The sequence below is a fragment of the Vipera ursinii genome (genome assembly GCF_947247035.1).
Source record: "Vipera ursinii genome assembly, chromosome: 2".
Lineage (NCBI taxonomy): Eukaryota > Metazoa > Chordata > Lepidosauria > Squamata > Viperidae > Vipera > Vipera ursinii.
Genome location: NC_139513.1, coordinates 15,148,767 through 15,172,236, shown reverse-complemented (window position 1 = coordinate 15,172,236; position 23,470 = coordinate 15,148,767). Strand labels below are relative to the sequence as shown.

The 23,470-nt window shown below is 41.3% G+C and overlaps 2 protein-coding genes across 4 annotated transcripts in view; both read right to left on the bottom strand.

Annotated features, from left to right (window-relative positions):
* Positions 1–23,470, bottom strand: part of LOC310635350 (uncharacterized protein) — an 80,374-nt gene that overhangs the window by 42,578 nt on the left and 14,326 nt on the right. For 2 of the 3 annotated variants that reach the window (XM_083354193.1, XM_083354194.1), the window contains exon 2: positions 7,326–7,439. The gene's annotated coding sequence lies outside the window, so the exon portion shown is untranslated. Of the gene's footprint in view, positions 1–7,325; positions 7,440–8,750; positions 8,790–23,470 lie in introns of those variants that run through there. The other variant, XM_083354195.1, reaches the window with a different exon arrangement.
* Positions 17,436–22,983, bottom strand: LOC310635358 (uncharacterized protein). Its single transcript, XM_083354207.1, has 2 exons — positions 18,643–22,983; positions 17,436–17,506 (listed from the first exon to the last, which is right to left on the bottom strand). Exon 1 carries the CDS (start codon positions 22,455–22,457, stop codon positions 21,240–21,242), a length of 1,218 nt encoding a protein of 405 aa, XP_083210333.1. The 5' UTR covers positions 22,458–22,983; the 3' UTR covers positions 17,436–17,506; positions 18,643–21,239.

Sequence of the window (23,470 nt, the reverse complement as noted above, 5' to 3'; positions counted from 1 at the left end):
GCGATAGATGATAAATTTGAAGGGATTCAACAGCAATTAGTCAAAAATGAACAAAGACTTCAAGATATGGAAGCTAGAATGGAAAAAGAGGAAAAGAGAGTAGATGATTTAAATGAAACACTCCTTCAGGCTAATAAGGAATTAGAAACAACAGTCATTTTTCTGGAAGCAGAAAAGGCTGCTCATTATCTACGCTTCCAGAACGTTCAAGAAAAAAGAGGGGAAGATCTGTTGGTCATGATGGCAGAACTGATGGCAAAGGCACTCGGTGTAGGGAAGGAGGAAATGCTGGCGGAAATTGATGAAACATACAGGGTCCAAACTAATTATGCGAGAAGGCACAACCTCCCAAAAGAAGTACATGTAAGGTTAGTTAAAAAATCAATTCGGGATGAGCTTCTGCATAGATCTAGAGAGGAACCATTAGAATTTCGGGGCCAACCAATCACCATCCTTAAACAGATACCTAAAAGGATGAGGGATCTGAGACGCGGCTATCAATTCTTAACATCCAAACTAATAAGAGAAAATGTAAACTTTAGATGGCTAACTCCAGAGGGTATTCTTGTTACGTGGCAGGATAGAAGGCATAGACTGGACACGATAGAGAAGGCAGAAGATTTTTACAAACGCCACTTCCATAGCCAAGAGGAAGTAGATTTAGAAGATCAAGATGGAAGGGAGGTAAGAGAAAGAGATACAATACGTGTGGCAATGGATGGGAAGATCTTAGCTACAGAGGATAGAAGGAACAAATCCGGTGAGTTAACAGAGAAACATGGAACTAGAGACAAGGAAGAGAGAGAGCCCCGAATCACGAGATCCACAAAAACCAGAAATAAGTAAGATGAAGGGAGGTGAGTGTAGTATTATGTCTGTGAATATTAATGGATTGAATTCGCCAGTGAAAAGGCGGAAATTTTTTAATAGGCTTATTCACCAACAATTGGATATCGTGGCAATACAAGAAGTCCATATAAAGGAACAACAAAAATATTTGTTAGTACAACCAAGAATAGGGAACCTATTCGTTTCCTTAGACCGACACAAGAAAAAGAGAGGAGTGGCACTATATGTAAACCCAAAATTGACTGCAAAACTAATTTATAACGATAAAGAGGGTAGAATACTGATAGTCGAGGTTATAATAAATCACAGGAAGGTCATGATGGTAGAGATATATGCCCCAAACCATAACCAAGAACAATTTTTCAAAACACTTCACAATAAGATATGTAGCATTGATTATGAGGAGATTTGTTTAATAGGAGATTTTAATGCTATCCTAGATATAAATTTGGATTATATGGGAAAGACGCTTAGGAAAAAGAAGAGAAGAACTCTACCGAGATCTTTTCTTAACTTGGCTGAGGAACTAAATATCCAAGATGTCTGGAGGGAAAGAAATCGTAAGGCTAGACAATATACATATTACTCCAACCGACATAACTCATGGTCTAGAATAGACATGGTGTGGATGACGAAAGAAATTAGTTCAGAAATAGATGAGGTACATATAGCGACAGGTACTTGGGCAGATCACAATCCTATTAAACTTATCTGGAAAGGTTCCAAAAAAATATCCAGATGGACGCTTCAAAGAGCAATTTTAAAAGAAGACGAATTCAAATCTAAGATGGAGAGAGAACTAAGTTTTTTCTTTAAGGAAAATAAAGCTATAGACACCTCAGTACAAAACAATTGGGATACAGCTAAGGCTGTGATGAGAGGGGTAGCGAGGGCATATATGGTATATAAAAATAAGGGGAAAAGACAACAACGGGAAAGATTAGAAGAGGAATATAAGAGCTTAGAAGTTACACTCCAACAAGATCCACAAAAAGAGAATATCAAGCAATCTATGGATCTGATTAAACACAAACTTAACATTCTAGACAAAGAGAAATTGGCACAACAATTGAGAAACACGAAACAAAATTTTTTTGAAAATGCAAATAAACCGGGCCGGTGGCTCGCATACAAATTGGGAAAACAAAAGGGGAAAAACTGGATTCACGAACTACGAGATGAGGAAGGGAGAATATTCCACCAGGAGGAAAAAAAAAAAATTATAGCCCAGGAATTTTATGAACGTTTATATAAAGAAGATAGCCAGGCAAGTGTGGAGAAAATGGAGGAATATTTTCAAAGAGCCAAACTACCTAAGGTCACAGAAGATACCAGAAATATGTTAAACGAGGAAATTCGACTATCTGAGGTGATAAAAGCTATTAATGCACAAAAGAATAATAAAGCATCGGGACCCGACGGTCTTCCATCAGAGATTTATAAAGAATTACAAAATATCCTAGCTCAACCCCTAGTGGAGGTATTTAACGCAGTATTAGAAGGCGCAAGGACGCCTAAATCTTGGCTAGAGGCAAACATAACCCTTATTCCGAAAGATAACACAGACCATACATTAATCCAAAATTACAGACCCATATCACTTCTTAACTCGGACTACAAGATATTTACATCAATTATAGCGGAACGATTGAAACGATTTCTGAATGATTTCATACACGCAGATCAAAATGGTTTTCTCGCTAAGAGACACACTAAGCACAACATTAGAATAATATTAGATACATTGGAGTACTATGAATTACATAGCGAACAACAGATGGCATTACTTTTCTTAGACGCCCAAAAGGCATTTGACAATGTTAAATGGTCTTTTTTGTGCCAACAGCTTAGCTTTATGAATATGGGTGAAAAATTTATAAATATAATTAGGGCAATTTATGACAATCAGGAAGCAAAAATAATTATTAATGGGGAAGCATCTAGCAAGTTTCAAATTCAAAAGGGAACACGGCAAGGCTGCCCCTTATCACCGTTGCTGTTTATATTGACTCTTGAAGTATTAACGAGAACTATAAGAAACGACCCAAAGATAAAAGGATTAACCATTAAAAAGGAAACCTTTAAATTGCAAGCTTTCGCGGACGATCTAGTTTTTATTATGGAGGATCCATGTCAGACGGGACCAAAGCTATTGGAAGAATTATCTAAATATGGTGAGGTTGCCGGACTGCGAATAAATAGAAATAAGACCAAGATGATTGTTAAAAATATGACCAATAAACAAAAAGGTAATCTGGCCGAAATCACGGATATAGAAATAGTCAAGAAAATAAAATATTTAGGGATTAACATTACGGCTAGATGCACTTCACTCAAAAAGGATAATTATGATAGTGTAGTGAATCAAATAAAAGGTGACCTGGAAAGATGGGGAAACCTAAAACTCTCATTATTGGGAAGAATCGCTGTCATTAAGATGAATATTCTGCCTAAAATCCTGTTTCTGTTTCAGAATATCCCAATTCAACTCGACTCTAAATTTTTTCGAAATTTGGATAAATTATCACTAAATTTTATTTGGCAGGGGAAAAAACCAAGAATTAAATTGAAATATTTACAAGACACGAAGGAAAATGGGGGTTTTGGATTGCCAGACTGGGAATTATGTTACCACGCCGCGGCCCTGAGCTGGATTAGAGAATGGGTAATCTTGAGAAATAGAAGACTATTAACTTTAGAGGGTCACGATTTGCAATATGGCTGGCATGCTTTCCTATGGACGGAGAAACAAGGTCTTTTCTCGCATTTTCAAAGACACCGGATCAGGCAAGCGCTACTCAATACTTGGAAAAAAATTAGATCTCACAATTACACCAAAATACCGGTCTGGCTATCCACCCTTGAAGCGATAGTTTACCCAAATCTGTTTGATTTGGGTAACATAATCTCATACAAGGATATTCTGAATGAGGAGGGGGAATTGAAACTTAGGAATGAACTAGAATTACAAGGTATAAAACTCGATTGGTGGGCCTACTTACAAATCCAATCGAGATTTAGGAAGGATAAAAATGAATGGGGGATATATACCTCTGAAACAGCATTGGACAAAATATTATTGGGACCGGACTCTAAACAAATAAGGAATTTTTATAAATTACTTTTGGGATATAAGCTGTTTGAAGAGCAAGTGAAAGACCCCATGTTGATCTGGGCTAACAATTTAGGACATAACATCGACCTAGATACTTGGCAAACAATTTGGGATAGGAATAAAAGGATAACACTGGCCTCATCGTATAAAGAAAATTTATTTAAAATGTTTTACCGATGGCATCTCCCCCCAGCCCGCTTAGCAAAAATGTACACAACAGTATCTCCCAAATGTTGGAAGTGTTCTGAAGAGATAGGCACATACTTCCACACGTGGTGGTCTTGCAGTAAAACACAAAAATTTTGGAGAATGATTTGGATTTGGCTGAAAGAAATATTGAAACAAGATCTGGAGTTTAGTCCAGAACTTTTCTTGTTGGGAATCACGAAAGAGAAATATCCTAAAGATGTGCTATACTTAACGATCCATATTATCACAGCAGCTAGAATATCATTTGCGCAAAAATGGAAAAAGAATGAGATCCCAGGACAAAAAGAGGTTATTAGGAAAATTTGGGATTGCGCTGAAATGGACAGATTAACTTTGGAATTAAAGAATAAAGATCAATCAGACTATTATAGAATTTGGAACAAATTGTATCTTTGGATGGATAAAAAGAAAGGTCTCTATTAGGTTTTACAGACTAGCTCACTGTTTTAAATATTGTGGTATTTCACCGATTTGTAATCTAAGTGTATTTAAGTGTATTTTTGATGTACATATATACATGTATATATATATATATATTTAAACATTGTAGACAAAAAGGTTTGTCAGCTCGCTGGTACTGTGTCCAATGTTTTTAAATAATAAATTTAATAAAAAAAAAGAAAAAAAAAAAAAGAAAAATTAGATTACAAAAGTAGTAAAATGGAGATAAAAGGAAGAAAGCGATTACCTAAAGTGTTTGTTAAAATGGAAGAAGAAATCTGCGTACAGAATGTCTGGAGAGAAATGAACCCCCCAAAAGACTCAGTATACATTTTATTCAAATATAAACAAATCATGGTCTAGATTTGATATGATATGGATGTCCCCTAAATTAAGAACTAATATAAGTGAGGTTGAGATTATTCTGGAACGATGATACTGTTGTGCTTTAATTAATCTCTTGTAAGACTTCTATGGTCTGTGTAAGCAGATATAATTAACTTTAACAGGTCTCTCCAGATAGTTTAAACTCGTAGAAACACCTTTTATATAGAAATACCTTCATTGCAATTCAGATGACGTTGTACAGTATTTCCAAGATATTCCCGAGGTGTTTCCAAGGTTAGAAGATGATAATGCTCCCAGGGACTGCATATTGGGACGCCATGTTTTCTGCTAATGAAGCATGGCTCACTAGGGAAGAGGGAGGAGGAAGTCCATCCCAGAAAGGGGAGGGGAAAGGAAATACATCATATAGTAGGAGGGTCTGACTGCCCACATTCTGATTTCTCCACCCAGCCACGTGGTGGCAGCACAGAGATAGAACCCAATATTTGGGCTGACCATAATCCGATAAAGCTGAGTTGGACAGGAATTAAGAAAAAATCAAGATGGACATTGAATCAACTCTTATTAAAAGAGAAAGAATTTCAGAAATAGCACTAAAGGAAATGGTATTCTTTTTCAAAGAAAATAAAAAGACACTTCACTCCAGTACGTATGGGATACAGCCAAAGCATACTTCAGAGCATTAGCTGTAACTTATACAGCTGAAAAGAATAAAGAGAAAAAGCCACATTGTACAACCCTAAGGGAAAATTTAAAAAAATTGGAGCCAGAACAAAAAGAAAACTCTTAAAAAACAAATGGAGAAAATTAAACATAAACTAAACTTACTGGAGTCAGAAGAATTGGCTCAACAAATCAAAAGGAAAAAAAAAATTTTTTTGGAAAATACAGATAAACTGGGATGATGGCTGGCTTATAAATTGAAAAAAGAAAGAGAAAAATTTAATAACTTGCAAGGTAAGAAGGGAGATGTGTAACTCCAAAATGAGGCAATAAAAAATAGCTAAAGAATATTATGAAAAAATATGATGTAGAAAAGAAATCTCTCTGGGAAGAACAACACAATATATTTATTTATTTATTATTGGGACTTATATGCTGCCCTATCTCCCAAAGGACTCAGGGCGACTAACAAAAAGGCCCCTGCAGAATAAATAAAAATTAAAATTAAAATAAATTAAAAATTAGAGTTAAAAATTAAAAACATAATTAAAATCCCTGCCAGTCCAGGTCAGCCAGGTGGAAAAGGAGTGTTTTGAGGCCGCGGCGAAAGGACTGGAGATCCGGGGCCATCCGAAGCTCAGGGGGGAGCTGGTTCCATAGGGCTGGCGCTCCCACAGAGAAGGCTCTCCCCCCAGGGGTCGCCAGCCGACATTGTCTAGCCGACGGTACCCTGAGGAGGCCTTCTCTGTGTGAGCGTACTGGGCGATGGGAAGTCGTTCCCGGCAGCAGATGGTCCTGCAAGTATCCCGGGCCTAAGCCATGTAGGGCTTTAAAGGTAAGTACCAGGACCTTAAATCTCACCCGGACAACCGGTAACCAATGCAGCTCATGCAGGAGGGGTGTAATATGGGAGTATCGGGGTGCTCCCATCACTACCCGCGCGGCCGCACTCTGCACCAGCTGAAGCCTCCGGGTGGTCTTCAAGGGCAGCCCCATGTAGAGAGCATTGCAGTAATCTATACTATGGAATATAATAATATATATTAATAATATTATATAATATTAATATAATATTATAATATATAATATGGAAAAAGCCAATCTACCAAAAATTCCAGAAAAATTTAAAAACATGCTAAATGAAAAAATAACAATGATAGAACTGATGGAAGTTATAAAAAGACAAAAAAATGATAAAACTGCATGACCGGATAGACTTCTTTTAGAGTTCTATAAATGCTTTGAAGATACATTAATTCAGACAACATATCATAAACAAACAGCAAAAGTAATTGTAAATGGGGACTACGTAGGGAATTTTAACATAAAGAAAGGAACTGGACAAGGATATCCATTATCCCCATTGCTATTTATATTGAGATTGGAAGTTTTCAATTTTAAAAGTGGACTAACAGAGAATTTTAACATAAAGAAAAGCACAAGACAAGGATGTCCATTATCCCCATTACTATTTATGCTGACATTAGAATTTTTGAACAGGAACATCAGACAAGACCCACAAATTAAAGGAATGGACATAAAAGATGAAAGCTTTTACAAGCATTTGCAGACGACTTGGTAGTTATCACAGGAGAACCATTGGAGACAACCCCTAAACTATTGAAAAGGATTGAGTTATTTGGAGAAGTAGCAGGATTGAAGATAAATAGAGAAAAAAATGAAAGTTATAGTTAAAAACCTTGTTGTTGTTGTTAGTTGCGAAGTCGTGTCCGACCCATCGCGACCCTATGGACAACGTTCCTCCAGGCCTTCCTGTCCTCTACCATCTTCTGGAGTCCTAAAAACCTTACATCTAAGTAAAAAGAAGAATTGTCAGGAAAAAATGGATTTTCAAATAGTTAGGAAAGTTAAATATTTGAGAATATACCTAACAGCAAGATGTGCAATAATAAAAGATAATTACATGACAATACTTAATCAAATAAAATTAGATCTAGAAAAATGGAAAAACGTACAACTATCAGTGTTAGGAATAGCTACTGTGAAAATGAATAGTTTACCAAAACTACTCTTCTTATTCCAAACAGCACCTATAAAAACAGAATTTTTTTGATGATTTAAATTTATTTGGCAAGGAAGGAAAGCCAGAATTAAACTGAAAATGCTACAAGAATCCAAAGAAAATGGAGGATATGGATTACCAGACTGGGTCTTATATTATCAAGCATGCGTCTTAATATAGCTAAAAGAATGGATAACTCTCAGACATAAAAGACTGTTATATCTAGAACAGACATGTCAAACACAAGGCCCGGGGGCCAGATCCGGCCCGCGAAGTGGTTTTATGCGGCCCGCGAAGCCATCCTGGAAACAGTGAGGGAACGGCCCCCACTGCCTTGGCCCTGGCCCAGAGACCCTCCTCCTGCCAGAGACCCTCAGATCTGTCCCACTCCTGCCTGGGTCCCCATAGGCACCTTTGATGTGAACGATGTAGAGCTGGCCACGCCCACCCACTAGACCATACGCACTCTACCCATGCCCAGCCAGTAGGCCACACCCACCCTGGCCACACCCACCTGGCCCCCTGAGGGCAACCGCAATGCTGATGCGGCCCCCAATGAAATTGAGTTTGACACCCCTGATCTAGAAGGACATGATCCGCAATGTAGATGGCATGCATTTCTATGGTATCAGAAGAATAAGATTCATAGATATTTTCAAAATCATTATACAAAACTACACTACATCTTGTGTGGGAAAAGATAAAAAGCTAAAATCTACTGGAGAATCCTAGGATGGCTCTTAACGATGGAAGCGTTTGTTCACCCGAATCAAGTGAAATATGAAAAAAAATGGACATATGAAGATATTTTGGATACCGAAGGGAATTTAAAAGCTAAAAACGACGTCTGGAGGGAAGCCATTCCCAAAGAATCAACCTTCACTTGAAGGAGACTTTTTAAATCTTCCCACCAGCAGAAAATTGCAGCCCCCAGTTTAACAGCCTGCAGCACCAGCGGACTGAAAAGTTGGGGAGGGAAGGAAAATGCAGCAGCAGCAGCTGACCTGCTTCAGCCTAGTTGCTTCTCTGCTCGGACGCCGTGGAGGAAGCCAAACAGCCCCGCCTGATCCCGGCTTCTCCTCCGACCTGCCCTCCGCTCACCTCCCAGCTGCTGCTTCGACCCTGGGAAGAGGAAAAGATCCACTCTGCACACCATCTTCCTCCTATGAGTGATCAGGAAGAGGAAGTTCCTCGGCGCTTCCCCTCTCCTCCCCTCCTTTCTAGCAATATACTACTCGATGGTTTTAACTCCTTTAAACTCAACCACACATGCCGTGTTCTGTATTATCCGCTTTCTAGGCAGAGATGTTGCCTGTTTGACCGCGGATAGGTGGCGAAAAGCACGCTTGTCTCGTCTCTGCTTAAGCCGTTTGCACGGTTTTCCCCCTGATTAAAAGCTATCAAGTCGTTCCTGATTTCTAGCAACCGACCTTTGCAACAGAGCCTAGTGAAATATGATGCTAGTTAGATTAGTTACATCAGAAGATTAGCTATGTGCTGAGCCTCAAATGTTCATGACGGTTTTACACAATTACACAATCAGCTTTCCTAGGGGTGACTCAGTGGAGATCAAAACCTCTCTACACCCGAAATCTTTATGACTTATTTAATGTGGCTCCCAAGTTTTTAGGACATAGCAGCAACATCAGGCCAGATGCTCCAGGGCAGCCAACTTCACTCCTGCTGGCCAGGATTGCATCCAATAGCACCCAGCATACCATTCCTGAAGGAGGACCACCTATATCTGCTGAATGCCAAATACCATGTACTTCTGTAAATTTGCTTGCACAGAAGTCTCCATTAGGTCACAGAAAAATAAGCAGCAGGGCCTTGAAAATGGGGGCTAAGAAAGGCGGGTGATTCTGAATATATGGAAGAAGAAATATTTCTAAAATACATTTTTAAAAAGAAAACAAAAGGGAAGAATAGAATAGCCCACCAAAGCACATGGCTGACTGATCACCAGGCTAACCTGTTTAGAGGGACACCCTGAACTGCTGTTTTAATGTATATCTCCTAGGTTTTGGATGACAATAGTGGCCCTTTCAGCTATTGCATCAGAGCTCTGATGCATGGAGGAACCTGGAATAAAAGAACGAGACAATGGTTGGGCTGACTTACGGTAAATAACAAGCCATTGTAGTTAAATACAATAATCAATGGTTAAGAGAGGGCTTTGATGTTTAACTTTTAATGTTGGTTCATCTGTTCAGCACTTTGCCTTTATACACAGTAGATCAATGAAGGTCAAATTGATTCTAACTAGAGGTGTTGTTGTTAGTTGTGAAGTCGTGTCCGACCCATCGCGACCCTATGGACAACGTTCCTCCAGGCCTTCCTGTCCTCTACCATCTTCTGGAGTCCATTTAAGCTCACGCCTACTGCTTCAGTGACTCCATCCAGCCACCTCATTCTCTGTCGTCCCCTTCTTCTATTGCCCTCAATCTTTCCCAGCATGAGGCTCTTCTCCAGTGAGTCCTTCCTTCTCATTAGGTGGCCAAAGTATTTGAGTTTTAGCTTCAGGATCTGGCCTTCTAAAGAGCAGCCAGGGTTGATCTCCTCTAGGACTGACCGGTTTGATCGCCTTGCAGTCCAAGGGACTTGCAGGAGTCTTCTCCAGCACCAGAGTTCAAAGGCCTCAATTCTTTGGTGCTCAGACTTTCTTATGGTTCAACTTTCACTGCCATACATTGCAACTGGAAAGACCATAGCGTTGACTATACACACTTTTGTTGACAGGGTGATGTCTCTGCTTTTTAGTGTGCTGTCTATATTTGCCATGGCTTTCCTCCCCAGGAGCAAGCGTCTTTTAATTTCTTGGCTACAGTCCCCATCTGCTGTGATCTTGGAGCCCAGGAAAATAAAATGTCACTACCTCCATTTCTTCCCCATCTATTTGCCAGGAATTGAGAGGGCCGGATGCCATGATCATGGTTTTCTTAATGTTTAGTTTCAACTAGAGGTAGAAATTCACAAATTTTGAATTTGCAAGGCTAGGAAAGTGATATTGTTACAATATGTTTATCAACATTCAACTGATTTACTATATGTAAATCTGTTTTTGTCTTTTTTAATGCACATTTCTTTTTTAATGTTTTGCCCATCCTTGTTTTGCTGTTGTAATTTTTGTCTTTTTATCTTATACTTTGTATTCTATCTTAATTTGCCTAATATTTTTTCTTTAAAAAGGCCCCTTACCAGAAGCAATTTCATGTGGCTGCTCTGTACCAATTTTCTAAGCTGCCTCTAAATCTAGAATCATAATATCATAGGATGGGAAAGCACCTCAGGGATCTTCTGGTCCAACCTGCTGCTCAAGGCAGGAGCCTTATATAACCCGTCAAATAACTGTCTGGTTTATTCTGGAAAACCTCCAATGATGGAGCATCCACAATGCCAGGAGGATGAATTGCACTCAATCACAGAAAATTTCTCCTTACTTCTACATTGGATATTCATTTGCGAACCTTTCATCCATGAACTTCTTGTTCTGCCTTCTGTTCTCCTAGAGAATAAGTTTATCTCCACTTCGTGACAGCCCCTCAAGTACTTAGGAGTCCTCCTAGATGCACGGCTTACCTTAGAAGATCATGTAGTAGCCGTGACTAGGGGGGCTTTCGCACAGGTTCGCCTGGTGCGTCAGTTGCGGCCCTATCTAGACCGGGATGCCCTGTGTACGGTCACTCATGCACTCGTGACCTCTCGTCTTGACTATTGCAATGCTCTCTACATGGGGCTTCCCTTGAAGACCACTCGGAGGCTCCAACTGGTACAGAATGCGGCCGCGAGAGTTGTCTTGGGAGTTTCCCGGTACTCCCATGTTACACCTTTGCTCCGCGAGCTGCATTGGTTACCAGTTGTCTTCCGGGTGAGGTTCAAGGTCTTAGTGATGGTTTTTAAGTCCTTACATGGCATGGGTCCGGAATACCTCGGGGACCACCTGCTGCCGGCGTCGACTCCCCTCCGCCCTGTGCGTTCCCACAGAGAGGGCCTCCTCAGGGTGCCTCCAGTCAGAGAATGTCGGCTGGTGGCCCCCAGGGGGAGGGCCTTCTCTGTGGGCGCTCCAGCTTTGTGGAATCAGCTGCCGGTTGAGCTCCGGATGGCACCGGATCTCCGCTCCTTCCGGCGCGGGTTAAAGACCCATTTATTTGAACAAGCTGGCCTGGCCTGATGGGGAGTTACTTAGGGTTTTAATATTTATATATATATTCTATTGTTTTTACTGTGGGTAATAATTTAATTCTTTTTTAACTTTTGTATTTTTGTAGTTTTATGATATGCCCTGTTCACCGCCCTGAGTCCTTCGGGAGAAGGGCGGTATAAAAATTTAATAAACCTAAACCTAAACCTACTGGAAGATAGCTATCATGCCCCCCCAATCCTTTTCCACAGTCTAGACATACCTAACTCTCTCAACCAATTGTCATTTAGCGTCCAGACCATTTGTCATCTTTCTTCTTTGCACATTTTCCAGGGCCTCAACATGTGTTGAGTCATGGGACCAGAACGGGGCGCAATATTCTAAGTGTGGACTCACCAGCGTGGTGTAAAGTGGTACTATCACTTCTTGTTGTCTTGACACTATCACTCTGTTGATGAAAGTGCATTGGCTTTTTTTGGGGGGGGGGCAGTTGTAGTAGATTCCCAGCTCCTACTTGTCCACTAGGAAACCTAGATTCCTCTGTTGAGCCAGACGTTACATATCTGAGCAGGACCCAGAAGAATCAAGAGGGGTCACAGGCATCTTCAAACACCCTGAGTGCTACTCTCAGGAACAGCTTTCAGACTGATCAGCCGACATATTCTTAAGTTAAAGGAATTAATTCCTGGGTTTTTTCAAACATTTGTGTCTACTCATTGTCGCCATCCACGGGGACCTGAACTTCCATGATGTCTATCAAATCTGGTTCAGAATTTGGAGAATCATCAGGGAAATCAGAGAGATCCTCTGTGATTCTTTGATTTTCAAAGGCTCCAAACCGACTGGCAAAACAAATGACTGTTTTAGAGGGAAACCATAGCTTACTTGTCTGGTTTGAAATGTCCTAATTTCCCTCTGTCAGACTGGTAGTGATGAAGAATACAATCGCTGAATCTGAGAAGGATGCCAATCAACATATCCAGTTAGCCGTTCTAATTATTAAATTGTGCCTAAGGAATTGCTGTATTTTCATAGAATTTAGGAGTAGGGCAAATAGCAATACAATAAATTAAGAGACAGAAGCATAACTGCATCTCACGTCATCAGAGGCAAAGAGGGGTGGGACTGACGTATGATTGAAATTTTAAATTTATAAATGAGGGAAGGGAAGCTGAGTAAAACAGACTACTTAGAGATGCAGATTGCACAAGAGACAGATTACAAGTTAACAATTTTATATGTTAGAAAACCACTGTATGTATCACTGAGCAAGAGCTGGGTAATGAGCTTTACATTATCTTTTCATTATTAAATTCATTCATTATTAATCACTGCCCATCTCACTGTTTGAGGCAACTCTGAGCGACTTGTCTTGTCCTAATGTCAATACCCATTTTTCCCCCTTATCAACAATGAAACCTTTTCAATTGTACATTTTTCCCCCTCATGTTAGGTAGCAAAACAGAGAGGTTTGTCTCTCTTCTGCCTGACAGTTTGGCCAAATGGCAGTGGCTTCCACAAGTCCACCGCATGGCCCAAGGAAGAAGCCAGGGCCCACTAAAAATAACAGTTGCTTCCAGGACACAGTCCCAAGGGCCAGGGATGCATGCCCCCCCCCTTCCCCAACATGAGGTTCAGAGATTTTCAAAAGGTAAAGAGAAGGTTGTGAGGCCTGGTGGGTGGAAGTCAGGCCTAAGGAATGCAGGGACGCAGTGGGAGTGAGAAAAAAGCCAGTGGGGATCCTGTGGAGATACAAAGGTTTGGAAACATCGCAAAGGGTGTCTCGGAGGGTGGAGGAGGCCTAGGGATGCAGGAGGCAGGCAAGCATGGCCCTGTGGTAGGCCTCCAAGAGTTTTCCCCAACCCTGAGGTAGCCAGCGTTCTCCTTAGTGACTTGCACATTCAATTAATGGCTGCATCAGGGAGATCAGGGTACTTAAGGAAAGCAGTCTCACTTAATGGTTGTTGCAGCATGCAACCATAAAGGGCAGGCCATGACAGTTGTATCTTGAGGACTACTTGTATGCTGGCTGAGGAATTCTGGGCCTCAAAATCTGAAGGAAACCAAGGCAGAAGACTGAAACTCTACATGTGGGAATTACATAATCAATATACAAAACTACCACCCAGAAACCTTTTTGAGAAATTCCACTACTTCTGCAAAAGGAAATATCCAGCAACTGCTGCTAACCAGAAATTGGTAGTTAGCCTTTTTCCATTTTCCTTTTCTCTCCACCTACAAGTCTAATCCTGAGACATGTTTGATTCAGACCACAATTCAAATAGTCAATGTCTCACCCTGTTTCCCCTTCATGGATTACTGCCTTGTCGTGGTGAAGGGGCTTGCGTAATTCAATGAAGCTATGAACTATGCCATGCAGGTCCACCCAAGACGGACAGGTCATAGCAGAGAGTTCTGACAAAACGTGATCCACTGGGGAAGGAAATGGCAACCCACTCCAGTATCTTTGCCATGAAAACCCTATGGACAGTACCAAAAGGCAAAACGATATGACGCTGGAAGATGAGCCTCTCAGGTCAGAAGGCGTCCAATATGCTACTGGGGAAGAGCAGAGGGCTAGTACTAGTAGTGCCAGAAAGTATGAAGTGACTGGGCCAAAGCCGAAAGGACGCTCAGCTGTGGATGTATCTGGTGGTGAAAGGAAAGTCCGATGCTGTAAAGATTTTTTCTCCATAGGAACCTGGAATGGAAGATTGATGAATCAAGGAAAGCTGGACGTGGTGACAAGAGATGACAAGACTGAACATCAACATCTTAAGAATCACCGAACTAAAATCAACAGGAATGGGTGAATTTAATTCAGATGACCATCAGGTATACTACTGTAGGCAAGAATCCCTCAGAAGAAATGAAGTAGCCTTCATAGTCAATAAAAGAGTAGCAAAAGCAATACTGGTATACAATCCCCAAAATGACAGAATGTTCTCAGTTTGAATCCAAGGCAAACCATGTGCTCTGCAGCCAAAGATGGAGAAGGTCTACACCCGTGATGGCAAACCTATGGCACGGGTGCCACAGGTGGCACACAGAGCCCTCTATGTGGGCATGCGCACCATCGCCCCAGGCCTAGTCCTTCAGCTGGGTTTTATAAAACCCTTTCACTTTAGGCCTCTGCCATGTGCAACAAAAAAGTTTCAATCAATCAATCAATTTCAACTTCTCGCAGGGAAAAAAAAAGTTCTCGCAAAGTTGGAATTGATTGATTGAACTTTTTAGTCCCACCCAGTCTGCCGTTACCACTGCAGCCACACCCACCCAGTTGGCCACACTCATCCAAAGGACCACACCCATCCAGCACCCAACAATACATAAGTGTGTTTTGGGTTGCAGTTTGGGCATTCGGTCTCTAAAAGGTTCGCTATCACTGCTCTATACAGTCAGTGAAAACAAGACCAGGAGCTGACTGTGGCTCAGACCATGAGCTTCTCGTTGCAAAATTTAGGCTTAAACTAAGAAAGAAGGGAAAAACACTAGGCCACTCAGGTATGAACTAAATCATATCCCTGACGAATGTACACTAGAGGTGACAAATAGATTTAAGGAATTAGATCTGATAGACAGAGTGCTTGAAGAACAATGGACAGAGGTTCACAACATTGTACAAGAAGTAGCAACTAAAACCGTCCCAAAGCAAAAGAAATGCAAGAAAGCAAAATGGCTGTCTGAGGAAGCTTTGCAAATAGCTGAGGACAGGAGGGAAGCAAAAGGCAAGGGAGAAAAAGAAAGATACACCCAAATGAATGCAGAATTCCAGAGAATAGCTAGAACAGATAAGAATGCCTTCTTAAATGAACAGTGCAAAGAAATAGAAGAAAACAATAGAATAGGGAGGACTAGAGATCTCTTCAAGAAAATTGGAGAGATGAAGGGAACGTTTCATACAAAAATGGGCATAATAAAGGACCAAAATGGCAGGGACCTAACAGAGGCAGACGAGATTAAGAAGAGATGGCAAAATTACACAGAAAAACTATACAAGAACAAGCTTAACATCCCTGATAACCACGATGAGGTGGTCACTGATCTCAAGCCAGACATCCTAGAATGTGAAGTGAAATGGGCCTTAGGAAAGCTGAGCAACAACAAAGCTAGTGGAGGTGACAGTATTCCAGCTGAGCTATTCAAAATCTTAAAAGACGATGCAGTAAAAGTGCTACACTCAATTTGCCAGCAAATTTGGAAAACTCAACAGTGGCCACAGGATTGGAAAAGATCAGTTTACATTCCAATTCCAAAGAAAGGCAGTGCCAAAGAATTTTAAAACTAGCGCACCATTGCCCTCATTTCACATGCTAGTAAAGTTATGCTTAAAATCCTATAAGCTAGACTCCAGCAGTATGTGGATTGAGAACTACCAGAAGTACAAGCAGGATTTCGAAGAGGCAGAGGAACTAGAGATCAAATTGCCAACATACGCTGGATCATGGAGAAAGCTAGGGAATTCCAGAAAAACACCTGCTTCATTGACTATGCTAAAGCATTTGATTGTGTGGATCCCAACAAACTGTGGCAAGTTCTTAAAGAGATAGGAATACCAGACCATCTCATTTGTGTCCTGAGAAACCTATATGTGGGTCAAGAAGCAACAGTGAGAACTGGACACGGAACCACTGATTGGTTCAAAATTGGGAAAGGAGTCTGGCAAGGCTGTATACTGTCACCCTGCCTGTTTAACTTATATGCAGAGCACGTCATGAGAAAGGCAGGGCTAGATGAATCAAAAGTTGGAATTAAGATTGCCAGGAGGAATATCAACAACCTAAAATATGCAGATGATACCACTCTAATGGCAGAAAGTGAAGAGGAACTAAAGAGCCTCTTGTTGCGAGTGAGGAAGGAGTGTGCAAACGTTGGGTTGAAACTAAACATTAAGAAAACCAAGATCATGGCATCCGGCCCTCTCAATTCCTGGCAAATAGATGGGGAAGAAATGGAGGTAGTGACAGATTCTATTTTCCTGGGCTCCAAGATCACCGCAGACGTGGACTGCAGCCAAGAAATTAAAAGATGCTTGCTTCTGGGGAGGAAAGCCATGGCAAATCTAGACAGCACACTAAAAAGCAGAGATATTACCCTGCCAACAAAAGTGCGTATAGTCAAGGCTATGGTCTTTCCAGTTGCAATGTATGGCTGTGAAAGTTGGACCATAACAAAGGCTGAGTGCCAAAGAATTGAGGCCTTTGAACTATGGTGCTGGAGAAGACTCCTGTGAGTCACTTGGACTGCAAGGCGATCAAACCGGTCAGTCCTAGTGGAGATCAATCCTGAGTGCTCTTTAGAAGGCCAGATCTCGAAGCTAAAACTCAAATACTTTGGCCACCTAATGAGAAGGAAGGACTCACTGGAGAAGAGCCTAATGCTGGTAAAGGTTGAGGGCAAGAGAAGAAGGGGACGACAGAGAATGAGGTGGATGGATGGAGTCACAAAAGCAGTATGCATGAGACTAAATGGACTCCAGAAGATGGTAGAGGACAGGAAGATCCATGGGGTCGTGATGGGTCAGACACAACTTCGCTACTAACAACAACACCCACAGTTTCAATGGGAGATCACAAATGAATTTCAAGCCTTTTCTTTTTTAAAAAAATGTTTTATTGGTTTTTAACAAAGGCTACAAACACACTGGCAGAACCAAAGGCTGTTTAGAGTTTGTAAAGTCTAAGACTGGTAGTGTTGGAGAAGACCATCACTGAATCTGAAAAGAATGCAAATTAAAACAGGTCAAGTTTAGTCATTTTAATTTTTAACTGTACATAAAGAAATATTGTACTTTCATAGAATTTAGGACTAGGGCAGATATCAGGGCAAGAGGCAGGCGGCTAACTGCAATTAAAATGGCTAAACCTCATCTGTTCTCATTGGGGCTTTTCTCAGATTGAGGGATGGTCTTCTTCATCACTGCCAGTCTAAGAGATGGATATTAGGACATTTCAAGCAGGGCAAATAAGCTAGAGTTTACCTTGTAACTTTACAACCTCTGTGCATTTTTTTCTCATGTTAAGGTAGCAAAACAGAGAGGATTGTCCCTCTTCTGAGTGACACTGTGGATAGTGTGGCAAAATGGCAGCCACTTCCACAAGTCCACCACATGGCCCTGAGACGAATCCAGGGCCCACTGAAAATGACGGCTGCTTCCTGGAGACAGTCTTGAGGCCCAGGGATGTGTGCCCAGTCCTCCTTCCCCAACATGAGGTTCACAGATGAGGAGGGTGGTGTGAGGCCTGGTGGGGTGGGAGTCAGGCTTAAGGACTGCAGGGACCCAGTGGGAGTGGGGAAAAGGATGTAGGGACCCAGTAGGGGGGAAGGTAAAGGACTGGGGGGACGCTGTGGGGGAAAAAAGGGCCAGGGAGACCCAAGCATTGGGAAACAGAGCACAGGGCATCTCGGAGGGTGCGGGAGGCTTAGAGATGCCTGAGGCAGACAAGCCTGGCCCTGCGCTGGCCTCCAAGAGTTTTCCCCAACATTGAGATAGCTAGTGTTCCGCTTAGTGACTCGCACATTTGATTAATGGCTACATCAGAGAGATCAGGGTACTTAAGGAAAACAGTTTCACTTAACGACCATTGAAACATGCAACCATAATTGGCAGGGCATGACAGGTGTATCTTGAGGACTTTTTCTATGCTGACTGAGAAATTCTGGGCCTCAAAATCTGGAGGAATCCAGGGCAGAAGACTGAAACTCCACATGTGGGAATTATATAATCAATATACAAAACTACTACCCCAGCATTTTTGAGGAATTCCACTTCTGCCAAAAAATATCCAGTAACTGCTGCTGATAACATGAAACAGGGAGTTAGCCTTTTTCCATTTTCCTTTTCTCACTTACAAGAAAAATCCCGAGAAATATTTGAGTAAAAAGGTCTGCCTTATGTGACTGTCCAAATGACCTTTTCCTTCCCATTGACTCCTAGATATTTCCCTCTTTTTCTGAATTAGGAAATGATCTTCCTTGATGTTTGATATATTTCTTCCACATAGTCTATTTTGTCCAGCTCAAAACTCTTTTCCCGCCTTTCTCTTTCTTGTCTGTCAAGAAGACAAACTTTTGGGGAAGAAGACTTTTGTAGTTTTCCAGAGGAGCTAAGATCTTGATTGCTGCCTTGACTTGCTTTGTATTTTAATGCTGCTTGTGATTCTCAGATCTCCACAGTGCTCCCATTCACATTCAAAGAATCATCAGGGAAGTCACATTGATCCTCTGTAATGTTATGATTTTCAAAGGCTACAAGCCCACTGGGGTCCAAGGGAGCAATGATGTTGCACAATTGAAGGCTGCTTTAGTGGTTGTAAAGTTACAAGGGAAATCCTAGCTTAGTTTTCCAGTTTAAAATGTCCTGATTTCTTTCTCTCAAAGTGGCGGGGATGGAGAAGACCATCCCTGAATCTGAAAAGAATGTCGGTCAAAACAGATCCAATTTAACCACTCAAATTTTTTAACTGTGCCTAAAGAAATGCTGTACTTTTATAGAATTTAGGACTGGGGCAGATTGCAAGGTAACAATACATTTTCTACTGTACATTTTTCCCCTCAGGTTAAGGTGGCAAAAGAGAGGTTTGTCACTCTTCTGTGTGACAGTGCACAGAGAATGACAAAATGGCAGGTACTTCCACAAATTGACTGCATGGCCCAAGGATGAATCCAGGACCCACTGAAAATGATGGATGCTTTCAGGTTGAGTCATGAGGCCAAGGGATGCATGCCCTCACTTCCTTTCCCAACATGAGGATCAGAAAAGGTAAGGAGTGGGAGGGTGTGAGGCCTGGTGGGGTGGTAGTCAAGATAAAGTGGATCCTGGGGGGAACGAGAGGCCTGTAGTGACCGTGGGGGGAGGGAAAAGACTGGGAAACCCTGTGGAGGAGGGCCGTAGAGACACAAAGGATGGGAAACAGAGCACAGAGTGTCTTGGAGGGTGGGGCAGGCCTAGGATGCCTGAGGTAGGGAAACCTGGGCCTGTGCTACGTCTCCAAGAGTTTCCCCCAATCCTGAGGTAGCCATTGTTCCCCTTAGTGACTTGCACATTCGATTAATGGCTGCATCAGGGACATCAGGATAGTTAAGAAAAGCAGTTTCATTTAATGGCCGTTGCAGCATACAATGGCAGGCTATGTAATTGGCAGGCCATGAAAGTTATATCTTGAGAACATTTTCTATGTTGGCTGCGGAATTCTGGGCCTCAAAATCTGGAGGAAACCAAGGCAGAAGACTGAAACTTCACATGTGGGAACTACATAATCAATATTCAAAACTACCACCCAGAAGCCTTTTTGAGGAATTCCACTATTTCAGCAAAAGGAAATATTGAATAACTGCTCCTGATAACAAGAAACTGGTAGTTAGCCTTTTTCCAATTTTCTTTTCTCTCCACCTACAAGTCTAATTCTGAGACATGCTTCAATAGAAAGAATCAGGCCAGAATTCAAATTCAATTTCTCACCTACATTTTCAATGGGAGATTACAAATTAAAAAGACTTTTCTAAACTCTTCAATTTTTCCATCAAGTGGATTTCCTCATGTGCAATAAGGGATTATTTATGAGTGAAGTAACATCCACAGACTGAATATTTGAAAAGTTTCTCCCCCGTGTGAGTCCTCTGCTGTTTCAGCAGGTTTGAATTCAGACTGAAACTTTTCCAACAATCTGATACAATTTCTTTCCTGTGTGAATCCTCTGGTGTTTCACCAGGCTGGAATTATAACTGAAACATTTCCCACAATCAGGAGATTCAAAGGGTTTCTCTCCTGTGTGAGTCCTCTGGTGTATCACCAGGCTGGAACTGTGACTGAAACATTTGCCACAATCAGGACATTCAAAGGGTTTCTCTCCTGTATGAATCTTCTGGTGTTTCACAAGGCTGGAAATATAACTGAAACTTTTCCCACAATCAGGACATTCAAAGGGTTTCTCTCCTGTGTGAATATTCTGGTGTATCACTAGACTGGAATTCTGAATGAAACATTTAGCACAATCTGAACACTGATATGGTTTCTCTCCTGTGTGACACCTCTGGTGTCTCAATAGGGAGGAATTGCTACTGAAACCTTTCCCACAATCCAGACACTGGAATGGTTTCTCTCCCGTGTGACTCCTCTGGTGTATCACTAGCTTGGATTTCTCACTGAAACTTTTCAGACTGAAACTTTTCCAACAATCTGATACAATTTCTTTCCTGTGTGAATCCTCTTTCCTGTGTGAATATTCTGGTGTATCACTAGACTGGAATTCTGAATGAAACATTTAGCACAATCTGAACACTGATATGGTTTCTCTCCTGTGTGACACCTCTGGTGTCTCAATAGGGAGGAATTGCTACTGAAACCTTTCCCACAATCCAGACACTGGAATGGTTTCTCTCCCGTGTGACTCCTCTGGTGTATCACTAGCTTGGATTTCTCACTGAAACTTTTCCCACAATCATGACATTCAAACAGTTTCTCTCCTATGAGTATTCTGGTGTGTCACCAGGCTGGACTTCTGACTGAAACTTTTCTCACAGACAGGACATTCAAAGGGTTTCTCTCCTGTGTGAGTACTCTGGTGATTCACCAGGGTGGACTTCTGACTGAAACCTTCCCCACAATTGGGACATTCAAAGGGTTTCTCTCCTGTGTGAATCCTCTGGTGTACCACCAAGTTGGAATTCCGAGTGAAACGTTTCCCACAATTAGGACATTCAAAGGGTTTCTCTTTTGTGTGAATCCTTTGGTGTATCATCAGGCTGCAATTATCCCTGAAATCTTTCCCACAATCAGGACATTCAAAGAGTTTCTTTCCTGTGTGAGTCCTCTGGTGTCTCATGAGGTCGGAATTATTACTGAATTTTTTCCCACAATCAGGACATTCAAAAGGTTTCTCTCCAGTGTGAGTCCTCTGGTGTTTCACCAGGGTAGATTTCAAACTGAAATTTTTCCCACAATCAGGACATTCAAAGGGTTTCTCTCCTGTGTGAGTCCTCTGGTGTACCACCAGTGTGGAATTCTGAATGAAACTTTGTCCACAATCAGGACATTCAAAGGGTTTCTCTCCTGTGTGTGTTCTCTGGTGTATCACCAGGCTGGAATTATAACTGAAAGTTTTCCCACAATCAGGACATTCAAAAGGTTTCTCTCCTGTGTGAGAACTCTGGTGTATTACCATGTGGGAATTCTGACTGAAACATTTCCCACAATCCGAACACTGATATGGTTTCTCTCCTGTGTGAGTCCTCTGGTGTTTCACCAGGGAGGAATTGCTACTGAAACTTTTCCCACAATCCAGACACTGGTATGGTTTTTCTCCCGTGTGACTCCTCTGGTGTATCACCAGCTTGAATTTCTCACTGAAACTTTTCCAACAATCAGGACATTCAAACGGTTTCTCTCCTATGTGAGTATTCTGGTGTGTCATCAGGCTGGACCTCTGACTGAAACTTTTCCCACAGATAGGACATTCAAAGGGTTTCTCTCCTCTGTGAGTCCTCTGATGTCTCATGAGGTTGTAATTCTGATTGAAACGTTTGCCACAAACAGGACACTCATACACTTTCTCTCCTGTGTGAGTCCTCTGGTGTCTCATGAAATGGGAATTCTTACTGAAACATTTCCCACAAAGACAACATTCAAAGGGTTTCTCTCCTGTGTGAGTCCTCTGGTTTCTCATCATGTGGCAATTTCTTTTCCCACAATTTGGACACTCATAGTTTATCCCTGGAGTGAATCCGCTGATGTATCTCGAGACTGGAATTGTAACTGAAACGATTCCCACAGTCAGGACATTCAAAGGGTTTCTATCCTGTGTGAATCCTCTGGTTACTCTCTTATGTGGGTCTTTCCATGTACCACAAGGGAGCTGTTGTGACTAAAGCTTTCAACACATGTGGATAATTGGTAATGTTTTTGTCCAGTGTGGATGCTATCATGCATAATCTGTTATTTGCTGTCTGTGCTTTTCCAACAATAGACACAACTACGGAGCTTTTCCAGAGCTGATATTTTTGAGGTCGTCAAAAACATGGAAAATCCCTTGTTTAGTGGTGCTTTCGTTCAAACCGTTTTCTTCCTCACAGGGTGAGACTTGCATTACTCTCTGTTCTATGTGAATTTCCTGCTGACCTTTTCCTCCAACTGACTTCCAGATATTTCCCTCTTTTACTGAATGAAAAATAATCTTCGATGTCTTTTCATGTAAAGTATCCTTGAGTTCTCAATAACTTACTTATTCTAGTGTGAAATCTTTCTTTATTTTCCCTCTCCTCAGCTGCTGCAGGAGGAGGAGAATTTTGTGGTTTTCTGAAGGAAATGGAAAATATTTGATTTCTGGCTTGCTTTGCTTTTCTTTTTCAATGTTGCTTGTTATTATTAGCTGTCCAGAGTCCTTTTATTGCCATCCTCTTTGTCTATAAGATTCAAAGAAAAGTGTAATTAAATGGTTAGAGATGTGGGGAAAAAATACATTACAATGAAAAAGCAAACATGCCACAATACTAAATAACCTCATACATTAATTATGATTCATTTGACACATGGAAGACTACAGACATCCAAATTCAGATATCTGTTCAATCAAGAAATTCTTTTGTTGACTTGGATCAATCACAAATTCTTAGCAATGCAAAGGGTTATTATCAAATATATCTGGAAGTGCTGGTTATAGATTTTATAATTGCAGATTTACGC